Source organism: Branchiostoma belcheri, unplaced genomic scaffold (genome assembly GCF_001625305.1).
Source record: "Branchiostoma belcheri isolate BF01 breed outbred unplaced genomic scaffold, Haploidv18h27 scaffold68, whole genome shotgun sequence".
NCBI lineage: Eukaryota > Metazoa > Chordata > Leptocardii > Amphioxiformes > Branchiostomatidae > Branchiostoma > Branchiostoma belcheri.
In genome coordinates, this window is record NW_017804331.1 from 285,634 (window position 1) to 306,065 (window position 20,432).

The following is a 20,432-nucleotide window of genomic DNA, read 5'->3' on the forward strand; positions in this document are numbered from 1 at the left end:
CATGAACCCCAGCTCCCAGGGCCTGAAGGACCGGGCCGCAACATCGCCTGCACTCTTCAACAGGTCAGGGCACACACACACACATGCACATGCACACACACACACACACACACACATGACACACACACACACACATAACCCCAGCTCCCAGGGGCTGAAGGACCGGGCTGCAACATCGCCTGTGCACTCTTCAACAGGTCAGGGCAGACACACACACACACACACACATACCACCTAAATACACACACACACACACGGGTACACACACACACACAGGCACACACACACACACACACACACACACACATGCACACACACATGCATGCACACACACACATGCATGCACACACACACATGCACACACACATAACCCCAGCTCCCAGGGGCTAAAGGTCAGGCTGCCACATCACACACACACACACACAGGTCACACACACAACACACAAACACACACACACACACACACAGGCACACACATACACACATACTTTGCCTGCGCTCTTCAACAGGTCAGGGCAGGCACACAATACTAGTACCAACCTTCTCTACTCTTTATGTTTGTGCAGTCTACTGCAGTCTGGCTTTGCTTGTCACAGACTTTGGATGCTGACACAAAGTAACTCTCTCTTGATGCAGTTATCAGTACAGATTTGCTGTCCTCAGTAGGATTTTAAATTTCTAACTCGACCTGCTTCCCCAGATGTGTGCTGAACTGGTTTGGAGACTGGTCGGAGGGAGCGCTGTACCACGTCGGTCTGGAGTTCACCAGTAAGCTGGACCTGGAGCGGCCGGACTGGAAGGTGCCGGACTACATCCCACAGGTACTCCTACAGACAGTTACTCAAGCAACAGGATATGTTTTGGAAACGGTCAGACGTTTCAGGTAGCATCCACTATGTTTCGTCACTGACATTGGAGAGTTGTCAGCAAGGTCAGGTTTATAAGCACGAATTATTGATTGATATGCAAAAGTGTGGAGACAAATTTTTGGAAGTCGAAAAGCAACCAAAAGTTAAGGATGATGTAGATTAGTCAAGTAGCTCTTGTTATTTCAGAACATGAGCTTAAGCCTTGTCTGCCCTTGGGGCTGAGAGCACCAAGTCTCAAGTACCATAATCCCCCCTCCCTGTTGAGGAACAGCAAAACCAGGGACACTCTTTCAAACTCTTCAATGGCATATCTTGTGACCTGGATGTCTGATCTTCACCGTTGTACATCCCTCAGGCGTTCGAGGGCCTGCCGGAGATGCCGACGCATCGTGACATCATCGCCAACGCGTTTGTGTACGTGCACCAGACCCTGCACCAGGCCAACCAGAGGCTCAGCAAGCGTGGCGCCCGCATCATGGCCATCACCTCCGCGCCACTACCTCGACTTCATCAACCACTATGTAAGGGTTTAGTATATAGTAGAGAGGATTCATTCCTCAAGCTAACCGACATCCGGTACATGCAGTCGTCCCTCAGTAAGACATTTAGAGCCACATAGTTCCTGTTTAGAACTTTTATTCAGCCTGTTTGTGAGCAATTGCAATGATAACTAGAAAAGTAAAGTGTAGTACCTTGTAAGGATTTACTACACAGATTACATGAAAAAAGCATCTAAAAACTCAATAAGGTAGCAGATCACACAGAGTACTTTCAGTTCGATCTTAATTCAGAAGCATTGATAAACACAGATGTTGTGTGCAAGGTGATTATTATGAGGGTTTACTTAAATGGGCATCAGTTGAGAAGTTGCTGAAAAGTAGTACAGTCTTGTGATCCTAACCTCCCACAGGTGAAACTGTACAACAAGAAGCGTTCCGGACCTTGAGGAGCAGCAGCTCCACTTGAACGTGGGTCTGTCTAAGATGAAAGTGGTGGGCCTGTCAGGTCCTGATGGCAGATCGCACAGTTTACTCACGGCCTGTTTATGTTGTTACCCTCCTCTCGCAGGTAAAACTGTACAACGAGAAACGTTCAGACCTGGAGGAGCAGCAGCTCCACCTGAACGTGGGGTCTGGTCTAAGATCCGGGAAACCGTGGAGCAGGTGGAGGAGATGAGGAAGAGTCTGTCAGTGAAGAAACAGGAGCTGGAGGCGAAGAACAACCTGCCAACGCCAAGCTGAAGGAGATGGTGAAGGACCAGCAGGAGGCTGAGAGGAAGAAGGTGGGATAATTATGACTGGCTTAGCTCCATTTCTGATGCGTAGTGTAGTTACATACTGTAGCAACAAAAGGATGTATAGTTATTACACTGTCAGTTATCCCGTGGTCAAGGACCAGCAGGAGCCTGAGAGGAAGAAGGTTTGACATGACTGACTTCTAGCCATTTCTGATACATACTGTAGTAGGACATGCTGTAGTTTGTTGATCAAAGGAACAAAAGGATGTGTACACTGTTAGCTATCCTGAACGCTAAGCTGAAGGAGATGGTCAAGGACCAACAAGAGGCTGGGACAGGACTGACTTAGCTCCATTTCTGATGCGTACTGTAGAAGGACATACTGTCAACAGTTTGGTTGAAATTTTTCTCTGCCTGCATAGGTCCTGTCATGTGATGTCCATGGTTGAGATTTTTTTATGCCTGCACAGGTGAAGTCCATGGTTGAGATTTTTTGATGCCTGCACAGGTGATGTCCATGGTTGAGATTTTTTTATGCCTGCACATGCATGGGTGGTGTTTATGGTTGATGTTTACTGAATCAGATATAGATGTATAACACTTGACACTTTGTTCACTGCACAGGTGATGTCCATGGAGATCCAGGAGAAGCTGAAGGCACAGCTAGAACAGATCAAGGTCAAACGTGCGTACGTGATGGAGGACCTTGCCAAGGTCGAGCCTGCTGTCATCGAGGCCCAGCAAGCTGTCAAGGGCATCAAGAAACAGCATCTGGTGGAGGTCAGTAGGACAGGATAGCTGTCTGTAGGACAGGATAGCTGTCAGTAGGACAGGATAGCTGTCTGTAGGACAGGATAGCTGTCGGAAGGACAGGACAGCTGTCAGTAGGACAGGACAGCTGTCAGTAGGACAGGACAGCTGTCTGTAGGACAGGACAGCTGTCAGTAGGACAGGATAGCTGTCAGTAGGACAGGATAGCTGTCAGTAGGACAGGAGAGCTGTCAGTAGGACAGGACAGCTGTCAGTAGGACAGGAGAGCTGTCAGTAGGACAGGAGAGCTGTCTGTACATGACACTGTGTGTGCCTAGTCAGTAAAGGGTTGGTAATATCAGACCAATGGCCTACAGAATGTTGTAACTTTGATCAGACAATATCCTCTATTACAATGGCCTATGTTGCAACACTTTGCCCGAGGTTGAGTATACTCAGTTTGTATTCATAATATTATCATGTGTTAGCTCATGGTATATTGTCTGTAGCCATTGCCTGTGTATCTTTAGTATTAGGCAGCATTCTCTTGTAACCTTTTGGAATGTAGAGAAAAGGGTTTAGTCAGATTGCTACAACACGATATAGTCAGATTGCTACAACACGATATACATGTGGTTCCAACGGGAAATTGGTTGTGTTGTGCATCATATATTTCAAAACAAATTCTGCACAATCACTGATGAATACAGAGCTGTAAATTCAGCCTTGAAAGCAGTACGATATAAACTGTTGATGAGTTTGTATCTGTGCCTGACAGGTGCGTTCCATGGTGAACCCGCCTGCTGCGGTGAAGATGGCCCTGGAGTCCATCTGCCTCCTGATGGGGGAGCCCACCTCGGACTGGAAGGCCATCCGTGGCATCGTCATCAGGGACAACTTCATCAGTACCATCGTCAACTTCCAGGTCAGTACCATCGTTAACTTCCAGGTCAGTACCGTTGTCAACTTCCAGGTCAGTACCATCGTTAACTTCCAGGTCAGTACCGTTGTCAACTTCCAGGTCAGTACCGTTGTCAACTTCCAGGTCAGTACCGTTGTCAACTTCCAGGTCAGTACCATTGTCAACTTCCAGGTCAGTACCGTTGTCAACTTCCAGGTCAGTCGGAACGGTGCAATTTTTCCTCCTTCAGCAGGATCTGTGTTCTGCAACAGTTTTGTTGTCGTAGAATTTTCAAGCAGACAGTAACAGAACGAACAAGCAACAAGGATTTAGGACAGCCCTTTCCACAACAAGATAGTTGAATTTTGCTGGACATATCTTCGACTATCACAAGAATGCTTTCTGCTTGCAATTGTACGGCAATCCCACGACATACATTTCGCATGTGACACCAGTGAACGGTACCAACAGGTTTACATCTGTCCTAAGTTTTGATTACTCCTTCTTACTAACTTTTGTTGTAACTGTACGGTTTTAGGATTCATCATCTTTCTGTTGTTTCCCCCAGACTGACGACATCACAGACAACATCCGTGAGACCATGGTGAGCAAGTACCTGTCTGAGCCCAAGTTCAACTTCGAGACGGTCGACAGGGCCAGCAAGGCCTGCGGGCCCATGGTCAAGTGGGCGATCGCACAGGTACGGTACCAGGTCAAGTTCACTACCATGACTTGTATTTGAGCAAAGATAGCCAGGTACTTTAGATAGATGGGAAGCAAATCATGTTAAAACTAGGGGACTGTTCCTTACCTAGTAGAAACATTTGGCAGTCTCGAGCATTCTATTACTTAAACTGCACAAAACAGGATGGTAAAGTTCTTCTAGAAATGGATTTTGAGCTCCAATTCAAGCACACTGGATGAATAATGTGGCTGAAACAGTTACTGTGAAGAATCAATCATTTTGTAGTCTCTTGCCCAGTACTATCAGTATATTTGTTCGTTCGTTTTATGTTTTGTTCCGCAGGTGAACTACGCAGACATGCTGCAGCGCATGAACTATTGAGACATGTAACAGTACTGATGTTTTGTACTGCAGGTGAACTACGCAGACATGCTGCAGCGTGTGGACCCCCTGCGACAGGAGTTGACATGTTGCTGATGTTTGTGCGTTTGTTTTGTCAGGTGTTGCTGATGTTTGTTTGTTTGTGTGTTTTGTCAGGTGAACTACGCAGACATGCTGCAGCGCGTGGACCCTCTGCGGCAGGAGCTGCGTTCGCTGGAGGAAGAAGCCGACAGGAACAAGATGGAGGGAGAGGAGATGAACCGCCTGGTGCAGGAGCTGGAGAAGAGCATCGCCAGGTACAAGGAGGAGTACGCCGTGCTGATCAGCCAGGCGGAGGCCATCAAGGCCAGTCTGCTCGCTGTGGAGGAGAAGGTGAGTCCCGAGAAAAGACAACACTTTAGCGCCTGTTCTAAAACAACAGGAGCTACTAGGCTGTTTTGCATCGTCCTTGTCTTGACTTGTCCAAACTTTGGACAAACTTGGTTTCCTTTTGGACTTTCCAAAAATATTGTCTTCACTTGTTTGCATATCAATCAATACTTAGAAACCTGCTTTTCTGACAACTCTCCAGTGTCACTCACAAAACGTAGTGGATGCTACATGTACCTGAAACGTCTGACCAAGGACATTATGCCTTGGTCTGACCATTTCCAAAATCATATCCAGTTGCTTCAGTAACTGTTTTGGCATATCTTACTACCTGGATGTCTAACCTTCACCAATGTAAATGCACCATTGTCTTTTACAAAGTACTAAGTATTGTTACGAAATCCACAATCCAGCAAAATGGCTGTGAGTGATTTTAACCAGAATAAACCCTTCCTTTCTCCCAGGTGACGAGAGCCACAGACCTGCTCCGGAGCCTGGGCATGGAGCGGGAGCGCTGGGAGGCCGGCAGCGTGTCCTTTAAGAACCAGATGGCGACGATCGTGGGCGACTGCCTGCTGTCCGCCGCCTTCCTGGCGTACGCCGGCTACTTCGACCAGCACATGCGCCAGAGCCTCTTCAACTCCTGGTCACACCACCTCCAGCAGGTAATACATGGTTTATTGGTCAGACATTACCCGTGCAATTGCAGCCTTTTGTAGCACTGAATTAATGCAGGGTTTACAATCACATAATACACAATGTCATGATGATACATTATATAACATAGCAGAGCCTGTTCAACTCTGGTCTCACCATCTCCAGCAGGTCCGTCAAGTTGATTTGATTTATTTCATTGAAATTACAACAGTACAATACATGTGGGACAAAGGCAGCTTTTACTGGTGTTGTGTCCCACACATGGAAACAAATACAGGACAGACAGTACTCATTTTCACTTAAGTGAAGTGGGGAAAGTGGTATTAAGTGCCTTTCCCAAGGGCACAAGATCGGTGGTATGTCAGGACTCGAACCCGGGACCTTTTGGTTCTGCCGTTGCGCCACACGACCCCACATTGCTGTAAATCTTCTGTGTTTTTATTCTTTTGGTTCTTTTCGAAACTATGATAATGTATTGAAGGTAGAATACCCCTCCTATCAATTTTCAACTAATAATCGCTGCAGTAGACAGGTCCATTCCGTGAACAAGGCTGCCGGAGTTAGCTAAAAATGTTGGTAAGTCCCAACTTACTTAGTGTTGGACAGAACGTGTAGCCTTTTTGTCATAATGAATCATACCAACAAAACAATCTTTTACTATAATAAAAGTTCATCTGTGTTGGTAGTTACATGTTTAGAGTTAAAACTTAAGATCCAACACAGGCCTCACTGGGTCAGTCTACTGAGGAAGACCAGAGTGACTGGTCAAAAGCTCTAAGTGAGGGAAGTTTTTGTGTTGGATCTTAAGTTTTAACTCTAAACACAGATGTGGGGTAGGGAATTTAACCGACGAGCCTCGCAACCCCTGCTTCTCCTATTGGGTCAGTTAGTCCTCACTACTTGTGAGAAATTGGACTGGTCTCAATCCTGATGTTTCTGACTCAGGGAGAAGTAGCTAAAGAGTTGCTGTTACAGTTCTTCTCGGTAACCCGTAAGCCAGGTGAGTGGTAATACCATTCAGGTGGTAATGCCATTCAGGTGATACCATTCAGGTGGTTAACCAACCTTAAATGGCCTAACGGCCGTGTTACGTGGCGCTCACTAAGTTTTAAAAAAATCTCTCCTGCCACCAGGCCAACGTGAAGTTCCGTCCGGACATCGCGCGGGTGGAGTACCTCTCCAATGCGGACGAGCGGCTGCGCTGGCAGGCCAACGCCCTTCCGGCCGATGACCTCTGCACGGAGAACGCCATCATGCTGAAGCGCTTCAACCGCTACCCGCTCATCATCGACCCGTCCGGACAGGTAGGGTACCATTATATATATAATAACTTCTTCTTCCTGGTTATCCCCAAATAACCCTGCGAGGGGTGCCGTGGGGGAGAGGAGGCGAGCAGGCCACCAGCCCGGCCCGGAAAACATTGGGAGCCATTAACTACCGGGCCAGGTAAGGAGTTCCACTGTGGGATAGTACGGGGGAAAAAGTATCTGTAGGTGTCTGTACGTATGTTTGTGATGAACGAGTACCATGAGAGGACCATCACCAAGACCAGCTTCCTGGTAGACAAGTGTACTATAATTATTATCCTTATAAGCTGCACGTCGCATGTTACTCAAATCAAATAAATACAAACTTTAATCCCACTCCAGGCCACGGCGTTCGTGCTGAACGAGTACCGTGAGAGGACCATCACCAAGACCAGCTTCCTGGACGATGCCTTCAGGAAGAACCTGGAGTCGGCGCTGCGCTTCGGCAACCCGCTGCTCGTGCAGGACGTGGAGAGCTACGACCCCATCCTCAACCCCGTACTCAACCGCGAGGTCTGTTTGTTTGTTTGTTTGTTTGTTTGTTTATTTAAGGAACCTCAATACAACCACTAAACTCTTCCTGGAGTTTTCTCACATACATTGTAAAATACAAACATATTCAGATTCAGCTTTATTATGTTAACCTTTGCAGAAGGAAAACATATTGTTTTGCTCAATTTCTTCCTCTTCTTTAATATATGTTTAAGCGTACAGTCAAACTTGAGCTTCTTATAAACTCCCCGTCAGGGCTTCGCCGTATACGCAGTATTCAAACGTCTGTTGTTCTGTCTAAAAAATTGTGCGTAACCCAGGTTGCAGCTACAAGGCTTTGATCGTATTTGCTGATCACATTGAATGAGGAATTTATTGCTAGCTTAGATGCTAGAAGGTGGTCTTTGATATATTTTGAAGTATAATTGGCTATTTTGAAATATAATTGGCCATTTATGGACCTTTCATTAAATGAGATTAAACGGTATGCCGGAACTAAGCCCTCGTTGTATGCAGACAAGTATCCCTTTGATCTCAGTTTGAACAATAAATCAAAACGCACATCTGTATCTGTGTAGCCGGTATAACCGCCCTTCGGCGTAACACACCAGCTTCTGTATCTGTATAGCCGGTATAACCGCCTTTCGGCGTAACACACCAGCTTCGCAGGTACGCGGCGCGGCGGCAGCTAGCTATATCACACCGAACGGCTTGTTTCACTCAATCTTTGCACATTTGATTGCAGGAGTTGTTTAAAGCTTTCTAGTGATGATGCCCCAGCTGTGCTTCGTGGCAATGAGTTCCAGTGTACGATAGTTCTGGGGAAATAAAAGTTTTTGAATACCTCAATTCTTGGTTGAAATTTGAATTACATGAAATTCCCCAGGTGCGTCGGACGGGCGGGCGTGTCCTCATCACCCTGGGCGACCAGGACATTGACCTGTCGCCCTCCTTCACCATCTTCCTGTCCACGCGCGACCCGACCGTCGAGTTCCCGCCAGACATCTGCTCACGCGTCACCTTCGTCAACTTCACCGTCACACGCAGCAGCCTGCAGAGCCAGTGCCTCAACGAGGTGCTCAAGGCGGAACGGCCAGACGTGGACGAGAAGAGGTCCGACCTGCTGAAACTGCAAGGTGAGAACAATATACTCTCTCTGTAACACAGAACTAGTGGGCAAGGTGGGCAACACTGATAACAAGCTGATCTACCCACCTACCAAATATCAAGACAATACAACAAAGCCTTCTCAACTTATCGTGTTCACACACACACATCGACTTGTGAGAGAATGTGACAAACCCTTCCTCCTCCTGCTCCCTAGGTGAGTTCCACCTGCGTCTGCGCCAGCTGGAGAAGTCCCTGCTGCAGGCGCCACACACACAGACTCAAACATGCACACTGCACACACATGGGCTCACACATACACAAACTCACACATGTGCACACACACACACACACACGGACTTGTGAGAGACTGTGAAAAATGCTTCCCTCCCCCCGCCCAGGTGAGTTCCACCTGCGTCTGCGACAGCTGGAGAAGTCCCTGCTGCAGGCGCTGAACACGTCACACACATGCTTACTCACGTGCACACACACACACACATGCTTACTCACGTGCGCGCACACACACACACACACGCGTGGACTCTTGATTAACCCTTGTGTTCTCCCAGGTGAGTTCCACCTGCGTCTGCGGCAGCTGGAGAAGTCCCTGCTGCAGGCGCTGAACGACGTGAAGGGGAAGATCCTGGACGACGACCGCATCATCACGCACCTGGAGACGCTGAAGAAGGAGGCTGCGGAGATCACCAGGAAGGTGGAGGAGACGGACGCTGTGATGGCCGAGGTGGAGCGGGTCTCTCAGCAGTACCATCCACTGGCAGCCGCCTGCAGCAGCATCTACTTCACTATGGACTCTACTCACCAGGTTTGTACTGTCTACAACTACTAACACTGTCTATACAGTCACTAACACTAACCCTAACCCTACCATCCACTGGCAGCCGCCTGCAGCAGCATTTACTTCACTATGGACTCCACTCACCAGGTTTGTACTGTCTACAACTACTAACACTGTGTATACACTAACACTAACCCTACCATCCACTGGCAGCAGCCTGTAGCAGCATTTACTTCACCATTGTCTGCACCCTGGCGTCGTTCTTATCTTTCCTCAGTGTTCTGTGTACCACACATGTATATGGCAGAACATCGTGATTGTACAATCATGTAAAACCAGATAACTTGTTGCTGTGCAGGCCACATGAGACCATGCCATCTGAAGAGGACAGTCTGTCCAAGGAGGTTTTGCCAACTTTACTTCCCAGTGATATAATAAGATAGATTTTTTTGTTTTTTCCCCCCATGCAGATCCATTTCCTGTACCAGTACTCTCTGCAGTTCTTCCTGGACATTTACCACGCCGTCCTGTACGAGAACTCGCACCTCAACGGGGTGACGGACTACATGGCTCGCCTCAACGTCATCATCAAGGACCTCTTCCAGGTCAGTTTCTGGCATTATAGAACCTCTCAGAGCAACCAGAAGGACTTGCAAGTTGTTAGAGCTACTTACCTCCTGTTGTTGTATTATCCATCTTGCACTGTACATGTGTTGCCTGAAGGCTAAGAAAACTACATGTGTGTCATTGTACTCAAGTATAACTCAGGAATCCTTCAAGCGTGTTGCCCTAGGCATGCTGTTCAAGGACCGAATCACCTTCACTGGTGCCTTGGTGTGCATAATAAAGTACACACACATAGTACACCTTAAGTATAACTCCTTCCTTTGTCCCTCCCACAGGAGTCGTTTAAGCGCGTTGCCCGGGGCATGCTGTTTAAGGACAGGATCACCTTCGCGGTGCTGCTGGTGCGGATCTTCCTGAAGGGCGTGATGGACGAACCGACTGAGTACGACGCAGAGTTCCAGCATCTTCTGCGGGGGAAGGAGACCGTCGTGAAGAGCCACGAGCTGCCCATGGTCGAGGGGCTGGCCACAGAACAGGTCAGCAGTAGTAGTAGTGTAGTGTAGTAGTAGTAGTAATGTAGTAGTGTAGTAGTAGTACTGCCGAGGGAGTGCGATGCAGAGTTCCAGCATCAGCTGCGCGGGAAGGAGACCGTGGTGAAGAGCCACGAGCTGCCCATGGTCGAGGGGCTGGCCACAGAACAGGTCAGTTAGTGGTAGTAATGTAGTAGTGTAGTAGTAGTAGTAGTAATGTAGTAGTGTAGTAGTAGTACTGCCGAGGGAGTACGACGCAGAGTTCCAGCATCTTCTGCGCGGGAAGGAGACCGTCGTGAAGAGCCACGAGCTGCCCATGGTCGAGGGGCTCGCCACAGAACAGGTTAGGGGAGAGATATCAGATTCTATCCAGAACGGTATACAGTTACATTAGGACCGGATTGTTAGTTAGTGTCCCTGTCTCAGACAGATCTCTGAACATTGAGGGGCCACAGAAGAGTTTAGGGCTTTAAGAGACAGCGAATTTTGTACTTGGTACAAAATTTTCTATTTGGTATTTCACACTCAGGTAACACTAAATAGGAAGAAGTCCTTCAGTAACCTGGCCGTGCGAGTCCAGGCCAGTTTACCTGTACCTGTGCCCTAACCCTGTACCTGAGAGATGCTCACACCTGTACACCTGTTCCCCCACAGCTGGAGAGCATGATGAGGCTGACCCACCTCCCGTCCTTCAGTAACCTGGCCGTGCGGGTGCAGGCTGAGGATGGTTTCTCCTCATGGGTGGAGTCCGTGACTCCGGAGGTTGACGTTCCTGTGCTCTGGGCTGATGACGACAAGCTCAGTAAGTCTTAAGACATTCAGGAGTACCGCGTTTGATAAACCAGATCCTGATGTAAGCAGTGTGAATGTGGGGCCTTCTCAGGCAAAGTGATTGTGGTAAAATCCTGATTGATAACAGCCCTAAAGCTTTGGCTATGCTTTGGGCTGATGACGACAAGCTCAGTAAGTCTGCAGAAGTTTAGTCTGAAGATGTTTAATCAACCAGATATCTACATAGGCAATGAATATATGGTCTCCTTCAGTCAATATTGACCAAAGTAAAATCCTATTAGATATCACATCATATCAGCCCTACAGCTTCGGCTATGGTTATATGAGAGTCACATGTCTCGTGGCCACATAGGGCACATCTGTAAGCTGACTCAGGTTCTTTTCTCCGGATTCGCTTCTCTTCTGAACATCACAATGACATCACCTAAGACTATAAAACTTTTCTTCGGGACTGGGACTGTACCATGTACCAGCCAGATTTGTGATTATGGACACAAATAAAACAAATTGTTGTTTCTCTGTTTGCCAGCTAAGACGGGGCGTGACATGCAGCGCCTGCTGGTGATCCAGGCCTTCCCTCCGGGCCAACTAAAATAGCGAGAACTATTGACATAAACAGTTACTAAAACATGCTGTGTTCACAGCTAAGACAGGCCGCTACTAAAATGTGATGATTGTGTTCACAGCTAAGACGGGGCGTGACATGCAGCGCCTGCTGGTGATCCAGGCCTTCCGTCCGGACCGACTGAACGCCATCACGCACAGGTTTGTGCAGACGGTGATGGGAGACGCCTTCATGCACTGTGCCGAGCAGGAGCTGGACCTGGCTGGGACAGTGGAGAATGAGGTAAGGCAACAGCCTTCAGGTGGGTACATGTATATAACCAACACATAATTATGTAACATGGTGCGGAGTTAAGGCACCAGATGGCTGTTCATCTGTATCAGTATAGCCAGTATATTACTGTAACGGCTGTTTGGCCTAACACACCAGCTTCGCAGGCATTCAGCGCAGAGGCAGCTAGCTATATCACACTGAACGACTTGTTACACCCAATCTTTGCACATTTAATTGCAGGAGTTGTTTAAAGCTTTCTAATGATAATGCCCCAAGGCCCCCAACTGTGTTTGGTGGCAATGAGTTCCACTCTAAGATAGTTCTTGGAAAATACAAGTTTTTGAACAAATCATTCCTGGCATGACAGTCACTGTTTCTTGTTCTTTTCTGGGCTGGTAACCATTGTATCTCCCTATCAATGTGTAACAAGTTTTGATGTGGAGGTAAGGCAACAGTTGCATGTCTACTGAGTATCTTTGATGTTTCCTGACAGTTGTGTAACTCGTGTTACAGATCAAGTCCAGCACGCCTCTGCTGCTGTGCTCCGTCCCCGGCTACGACGCGAGCGGACATGTGGAGGATGTGGCGGCCGAGCTGGGCAAGGGCCTGACTCCCATCGCCATCGGGTCCGCGGAAGGGTTCAGCCTGGCAGACAAGGCCATCAACACAGCAACCAAGTCTGGAAGGTGCTGTTCTGTTTTTGTTTGTTGATATAAAATAGATAAAGACAAGGGAGGCCAGCACATCTACTCTACATCTACATACAAGTTTCAATCTAGTCTCGTGTTCTCTCAAGACCAGAGAGTTGTGGAAAATTGACAAAAAGATTTGCTCTAGAAGGAGACTGAAGCCTGACCGTGTGTGTGTGTGTTTGACAGGTGGGTTCTGCTGAAGAACGTCCCCCTGGCCCCCCAGTGGCTGGTGCAGCTGGAGAAGGCATAGGGTTGGGGTTGGGGTTGGGGTTAGGGTTAGTTATCTAGTTACTATAGTTATCTATTAGCCACCAGCGGGCGTGCAGCAGGAGAGGGAAGGGCCCCTGAAATTTTCGGACACGAAGCCAAGCCAAGAGAAGATAGTTACCTGAGACTGAAGCCTGACCGTGTGTGTGTTTGACAGGTGGGTTCTGCTGAAGAACGTCCACCTGGCCCCCCAGTGGCTGGTGCAGCTGGAGAAGAAGCTCCACTCCCTCACGCCTCACCGAGACTTCCGACTCTTCCTCACCATGGAAATCAACCCCAAGGTGAGTGAAGACTTAAAAAAATTTAGACTGAATCTACATGTAACATGCTCATGGACAATTGTACCACCATAGCATCAAAGTTCTATGATTTTTGTCTCTCCCTTGCCAAGTTTTGTGTTTTTTGTTGTCCTCAGGTCCCATGCAGTTATACCACTACAGGTATAGATAATGTTTAAAGTTAAAACTTTTGTTCCAACACAAAAAATTCTCTCACCTAGAGCTTTCGACCAGTCACTCTGGTCTTCCTCAGTAGACTGACCCAGTGAGGCTTGTGAAGGTGTAGATAATATTGTGTTCCAGATTTTAAGTTTTGTGTTGTCTGTCCCCCCCAGGTGCCGGTGAATCTGCTGAGAGCCGGGCGAGTGTTTGTGTTTGAGCCGCCGCCCGGCGTGAAAGCCAACCTGCTGGGAACATTCAGCACCATTCCTGCCGCACGCATGTGCAAGGTGAGCACACTTTCAATCCCTGGCATTCCTGGCTAGACGTTGTGTCCTTGGGAAAGGCATTTTATACAGCTTTCCTCACTCCAACCAGGTGTAAAATGGGTACCTGACTTCATTTGGGCGAGGGATGCACCCTCCAATGTTGTGCCCTAGACAAAGTTGTGGATAAACAACCCACTGCCTTCTCGGCCGCAAAAAGGCCATAGCACCACTTTTACAAATACAATGGGTTTTTGACTGTTTAATGACTAAGTTTAATGTTATATTAAACCTGAGTTTAAAGTAATATTTCTGCCCCCCCCCAAGTGCCGGGTGAGCGAGAGCGTCTGTATTTCCTGCTAGCCTGGTTCCACGCTGTTGTAAAGTAGTTGGCTCTAAATGGCCGAGTGTTGACTGTCTAAGTTTAATGTTGTAGTTAAGACTAACGTTCCCCCCCCCCATGCAGGCGCCGGGTGAGCGAGCCCGTCTGTACTTCCTGCTGGCCTGGTTCCACGCCGTGGTGCAGGAGAGGCTGCGCTACGCCCCCCTCGGTTGGTCCAAGTGCTACGAGTTCAACGAGTCGGACCTGCGATGCTCCTGCGACACGCTCGACACCTGGATCGAGATGGCTGCAAAGGTGGGTATTTCTTATCCAGAGCCGTAACTGTATAGTTCTGTTGTATCCAGAACCGTGCCTGTCTAGTTCTATCATATCCATAACTATGCCTATCTAGTCATATCGTATCCAGAACCGTGCCTATCTAGTTCTATGCCTGAATGGGTCAGGGTTAGGATCAGGCACGGTTCAGCATAGTATATCTAGAACCGTGGTTATCTAGTTCTATGCCTGAATGGTTTAGCGTTAGGATCAAGGCATGGTTCTGGATAGTCTCTGCACATCCAAGAATGTAAATTTGCCCCAGTCATGGTTCTGGATACACTATACATAACCATGCCTGAGCCTGATGCCTGTTTTCCACAGCTTTTGATAAGACTAGAATACTTGCATTTGATTGATAGCTGTGTGCTCTGTGACGATAACTGTTAGTTTATTTCCCCCTGCCAGGGTCGTGCTAACCTGCCCCCAGACAAGGTTTAACACTAAGATACTTGTTAGTTGTTTGATAGTTGTGTGCTCCGTGATGATGACTAGGAGGTTATTTTTTGTGATGATGACTATAAGTTTATTTCCCCCCCGCCAGGGCCGCGCTAACCTGCCCCCAGACAAGGTTTAACACTAAGGTTTAACACTTGTTGGCTGTTTGATAGTTGTGTGCTCTGTGACGATGACTATGAGTTTATGTTTTGTGACGATGACTGTTAGTTTATTTCCCCCCTGCCAGGGTCGTGCTAACCTGCCCCCAGACAAGGTTTTTGATAACACTAAGATACTTGTTAGTTGTTTGATAGTTGTGTGCTCTGTGATGATGACTAGGAGATTATTTTTTGTGATGATGACTGTGAGTTTATTTTCCCCCTGCCAGGGTCGTGCTAACCTGCCCCCAGACAAGGTTTAACACTAAGGTTTAACACTTGTTGGCTGTTTGATAGCTGTGTGCTCTGTGATGATGACTATGAGTTTATGTTTTCATGACGATGACTGTAAGTTTATTTCCCCCCTGCCAGGGTCGTGCTAACCTGCCGCCAGACAAGGTGCCGTGGGACGCCCTGAGGATCCTGCTGTCCCAGGCTATCTACGGAGGCCGCGTGGACAACGATTTTGATCAGGTGTGCATGACACTTCCATGTCAACTTGGTTGGCTATGTTATAAAATTTAAGAGATGATCTTACAGCATGCATAGAAATATGCAATGATGAATCTTTGGATCTATTCACATTATCATGGGCACAGTCAACACTAAGTTCTTGTAATATCAATGTATTACTAGTATTAGAATATGTTTTGCAATGTGTGGAACACAACATCTGCTAAATTTGCTGCCTAGTGCTACACCGTGAATTGTTGTTGTACATATAATTGTCAATAAAGAAAGTGTAGGGACAATGCTATGTTTTTGTACATTTGTGAAGATACATTTGTGTGCAGTGAAAGCAGCACCCCTGCAGCCTTCCTGACAGTTTTCTCCTGCTGTCCCCCCCCCCAGCGTCTGCTGAACGCCTTCCTGGACAAGCTGTTCACGGCACACAGCTTCGAGCGGGACTTCCAGCTGGTCAGCAAGGTTTGTATAGAATATTTATCTACCTTGTCACTTAACTTACTAGTTTGAGCTACTACAACATATCCGTCTTACAACCTACCTGTTTTAAGGTACCATTTCTTTTTGGGAGGACAACTTGTAAAGGTGTCAATACACCTGTTTTGTCCTCCCTTCCACTTGTATGTTTGTACTTGTGGTGAATTCTAATAAACAAATAAACAAATTTCTGGTGTTTTCAAAATATATTTATTGTTAAATGGGAACGACAAGATTAGCGCTGATCGTTTAAGTGCCTAATGTCAACAGTTTAGACTTAACAGTGTAAAAAGTACACAATTCAGCCCATGACTGCAATGTACGATTTACACACCCAATCAAAATGATCAAATCATTCGTTCAAATCATTCATTCATTCATTCAAGGTGGACGGCAACAAGGACATCATCATGCCGGAGGGCATCCATCGGGACCAGTTCCTGCAGTGGTCCGAGGGCCTGCCGGACATGCAGACTCCCTCCTGGCTGGGCCTGCCCAACAATGCGGAGAAAGTGCTGCTGACAACACAGGGTAGGTGTATGTGTCTGTGTATGTTTGTGTGTGTGTTTGTGTGTGTGTGTGTGTGTGCGTGCGCGTGTGTGGTCCATCGTGACCAGTTCCTGCAGTGGTCAGAGGGGCTGCCCAACATGCAGACTCCCTCCTGGCTGGGCCTGCCCAACAACGCCGAGAAAGTGCTGCTCACTACACTGGGTAGGTGTGTGTGTCTTTGTATGTGTGTTTGTGTGTGTGTGTTTGTGTGTGTGTGTGTGTGTGCGGATGTGTTTGAGAGAGAGAGAGAATGTGTATCTAACTTCCAGAGTGTATATGAGAGAGAGAGAGAGAGAGAGATGGAGAGTGAGTATGTTTGTGTGCGCGTGTGTTTGTGTGTGCATGTGCATGCACAGTGTGTGTCTAACACCTGGTGTTTGTCTAACCCCTGATGTGTTCTCCCTCCAGGTGCTGACATGATCATCAACCTGCTGCGGATGCAGATGCTGGAGGATGATGAGGATGTGATGGAGGAGGGCCGACCTCGCGCCGGCAGCCGGAAGCGCGCCACCAGCAGCGGCGACGGGCGACCGGCATGGATGCGAACCCTGCTCATGTCCACCTCCAACTGGCTATCCCAGATCCCTAAGGTATGTCCAACTGGCTCTCCCAGATCCCTAAGGTATGTGTGAGCCCACATGATAGAGGCAAATGGCGGGCTACCATCAAGCCTCAGAAGCCTGTGCAAGCATGTACAACCCCTTTAATTTAGAACAACACTAAACCAGATAGTGAGTGTGTTCGAGGATTCCAATATTTGCCGGAAGTTTTAAATCTCTGATGTCTTCTTTGTAATGAGAGGGCATTTGATCTGATCAGTGCTTCTTCATATGCTTATAGCTTCAATATATGTACTAACTTACTTATTTTTTTTACTTCTCCAGAATTTGTCTGTCCTACGTCGGACTGCAGAAAACATCAAGGACCCTCTGTTCCGATTCTTTGAACGTGAGGTAAGGAAACCTGTCATGTATGACAATGAAGCAATATGATGCAGTGGTCACTGTTGGAAGATGCACACCATGTAAGAATTGTAATCTTATTAACATGTTTACTTGCCTATTTTGGTGGGGTACTGACTTCTGCCCATTACTCAAACCACTACAGATCCCAGAAGCTTCTGTCTGGCATAGGTGTGGCGTCGGTTGGTGTAGTGGTTATAGCGTTCGACTATGAACCGGGAGACCCGGGTTCGATTCCGAGTCGTACCCAGGGCATGTCTGAACATGCGCCCCGACGTTGTGCCCTTGGGAAAGGCACTTTACACGACTTTCCTCACTCCACCCAGGTGTGAATGGGTACCTAACTTCGGTTGGGAAAGTCGTATTGAGGTCACCTGGCACCGAATGGCTGCCGTATAGACCCTTGTGACAGTTCCACAAAAATTTGTGGAGCAAATACATTGTATGTGTATCATGTGTATTATTTGATTGTTGTGATTTGTGTTGATTATGTAATACCCTGCATCAATTCAGCTGTACTGCACGGGTACTGTTTGGACAATAAAAACCATTTATTCTTCTTATTATTATTATAGCCTTCAAAATATTTCTCTTACCTGGGTACCCTCTTGTCAGATTACAAGCCAGAACAATGAGACCTCGGTGCCCTGTCTTGTGGCAGGTTTAAAAGTCTATCCAGCTGCTTGGATAACTGTTTTCATTTGTGTTTCCCGTCCGTAGGTGAACGCCGGCGCCCGACTGCTGAGGGAAGTCCGGACCAACCTGGAGAACGTGGTCCTGGTGTGCGAGGGGAAGAAGAAGCAGACCAACGAAGACAGGGAGCTCATCAGCGTCCTGGCTAAAGGTAGCGTCAGGTTTTCGTACACCAAAGGGTGGTTATACCGGCTATACAGATACAGGTGGTGTTTGTGAGGGGAAGAAGAAGCAGACCAAAGAAGACAGACAACTTATCAGTGTTCTGGCAGAAGGTAGTGTAGTTGGCTCAGTTCTGCAGCCCAAGTCAGGAGCCCGGATAGAAGATCAATTGGTGTTTGAAATTACAAAATTTGATGCAATTTGGTTTCTGGATCACCAGCAGGAAAAAGTCAAATGAGAACAATTTGCATGAACAGTCAATGAGCTAAGAGCTGCAGAGTTTGGCGTACAAACCCAAGTTAGCAGAGGAAAAATCAACAATGCACTAACAGCATGTTTCTATGATCTAAGTGCTGTAGAGTTTGGCATACAGACTCAAACCCAATTGCTTTGCAGGCACGTTGCCGCAGTCGTGGCGCCGGTACAAGGTTCCCGACGGCACAACAGTTATCCAGTGGCTGGTGCAGCTGGAGAAGGGTCAGGGTCGGGGTTAGTGTTTAGGTTAGGGTTAGTTACCGGAGACTGAAGCCTGACCTTATTGTATTGCTCTGCAGGGATGCTGCCACAGTCGTGGCGCCGATACAAGGTTCCCGACGGCACGACGGTTATCCAGTGGGTGATCGACTTCGGGCAGCGCATCAAGCAGCTGCACAAGATCTCCCAAGCTACGGCCCAGGGCGGCGCCAAGGAACTCAAGGTAACTTCTTCTGCAACAGGAGACATTTCTGTAGTAGCTTCTCGTGGATGTGTTTCGGAGTGTGTGTGTGTGTGTCAGTGTGTGCATGTGTCACAAGGCATGCGTACATGCCAATGTAATGTTTCACATGTTTCACATTTGCTGCTGCTGCTGATGAGTTTGCATTAAAAAAAAGATGTGTTAGATACAGGAAAGTTTAATTATTTCTCCCCAGAACCAGCAGATCTGGCTGGGCGGCCTGTTTGTCCCCGAAGCTTTGTTAGATACAGGAAAGATTTGATAGATACAGGAAAGTTTTGTTAGATACAGGAAAGTTTTGTTAGATACAGGAAAGATTTGATAGATACAGGAAAGTTTTGTTAGATACAGGAAAGTTTTGTTAGATACAGGAAAGCCTTCTTAGATAAAGTTTTGTTCTTTTTCTCCCCAGAACCAGCAGATCTGGCTGGGCGGCCTGTTTGTCCCTGAGGCGTTTATCACAGCAACGCGTCAGTACGTGTCTCAGGCCAACAGCTGGTCTCTGGAGGAACTCGCCATGGAGGTGCACATCTCTGATGGCAGTGGGAAAGACATTCCGAGGGACGGCGGGACATTCATGGTCACAGGTCAGTCTGCGCACACACACACGCACGCACGTGCACGCACACACATACACACACACGTGCACGCACATCTCACACATCTCGGATGGCAGTGGGAAGGACATCCCGAGGGATGTCAGACATTCCTGGTCACAGGTTAGTCCACAGGCGACGTATCAGTCTCCCAGCTAATATACAAAATCAACCTCTCACATATCATACACAGAACCTATCTGAGCTTAAGGCCCTGAGATGTCAGCACTCAGTGGCACATATCGGTAGTTTGACTCAAAGATTGTAAAGGCATAGCATCTTTCTACAATTTTATACTTTCAGATGGTAAATATGTGTCACTACCTGTAAAAATGTAAGTACAAGAAGTTGCCTTGCCCTGTGGTGCCGTAAGATAAGAGATAAATATTTTTCCTGTGTTTCCCAGGCCTGAAACTGCAGGGAGCGACGTGTAAGCAGAACACCCTGCAGCTGAGTAAGACCATCTCCACCGAGCTGCCCATCACATGCCTGCGCTGGATCAGGTACAGAACAGTCAATGATCAATCTTTATTCAAACAACTAGCAGAAGACAGTCGGAATTGAGTTGTTTTTACAGTTCATAAAATTGACGTTAAACAATACTAATGGTTTAAAAATT

General features: G+C 47.5%; 1 protein-coding gene across 1 annotated transcript in view; it reads left to right on the forward strand.

The window, feature by feature from the left end:
* Positions 1-20,432, forward strand: part of LOC109483988 (cytoplasmic dynein 1 heavy chain 1-like) — an 82,257-nt gene that overhangs the window by 59,845 nt on the left and 1,980 nt on the right. The window contains 33 exon segments of the mRNA XM_019787145.1: positions 3-63; positions 701-821; positions 1,225-1,356; positions 1,358-1,390; positions 1,938-2,000; positions 2,003-2,090; positions 2,093-2,151; positions 2,731-2,886; positions 3,635-3,781; positions 4,326-4,457; positions 4,980-5,195; positions 5,657-5,857; positions 6,983-7,153; positions 7,499-7,669; positions 8,535-8,784; positions 9,325-9,578; positions 10,022-10,156; positions 10,454-10,654; positions 11,303-11,450; positions 12,127-12,287; positions 12,792-12,964; positions 13,395-13,518; positions 13,851-13,964; positions 14,407-14,577; positions 15,567-15,668; positions 16,047-16,121; positions 16,523-16,667; positions 17,094-17,275; positions 17,570-17,638; positions 18,368-18,491; positions 19,057-19,199; positions 19,630-19,804; positions 20,220-20,316. Of these exon segments, the coding sequence (XP_019642704.1) occupies positions 3-63; positions 701-821; positions 1,225-1,356; positions 1,358-1,390; positions 1,938-2,000; positions 2,003-2,090; positions 2,093-2,151; positions 2,731-2,886; positions 3,635-3,781; positions 4,326-4,457; positions 4,980-5,195; positions 5,657-5,857; positions 6,983-7,153; positions 7,499-7,669; positions 8,535-8,784; positions 9,325-9,578; positions 10,022-10,156; positions 10,454-10,654; positions 11,303-11,450; positions 12,127-12,287; positions 12,792-12,964; positions 13,395-13,518; positions 13,851-13,964; positions 14,407-14,577; positions 15,567-15,668; positions 16,047-16,121; positions 16,523-16,667; positions 17,094-17,275; positions 17,570-17,638; positions 18,368-18,491; positions 19,057-19,199; positions 19,630-19,804; positions 20,220-20,316 (4,594 nt within the window).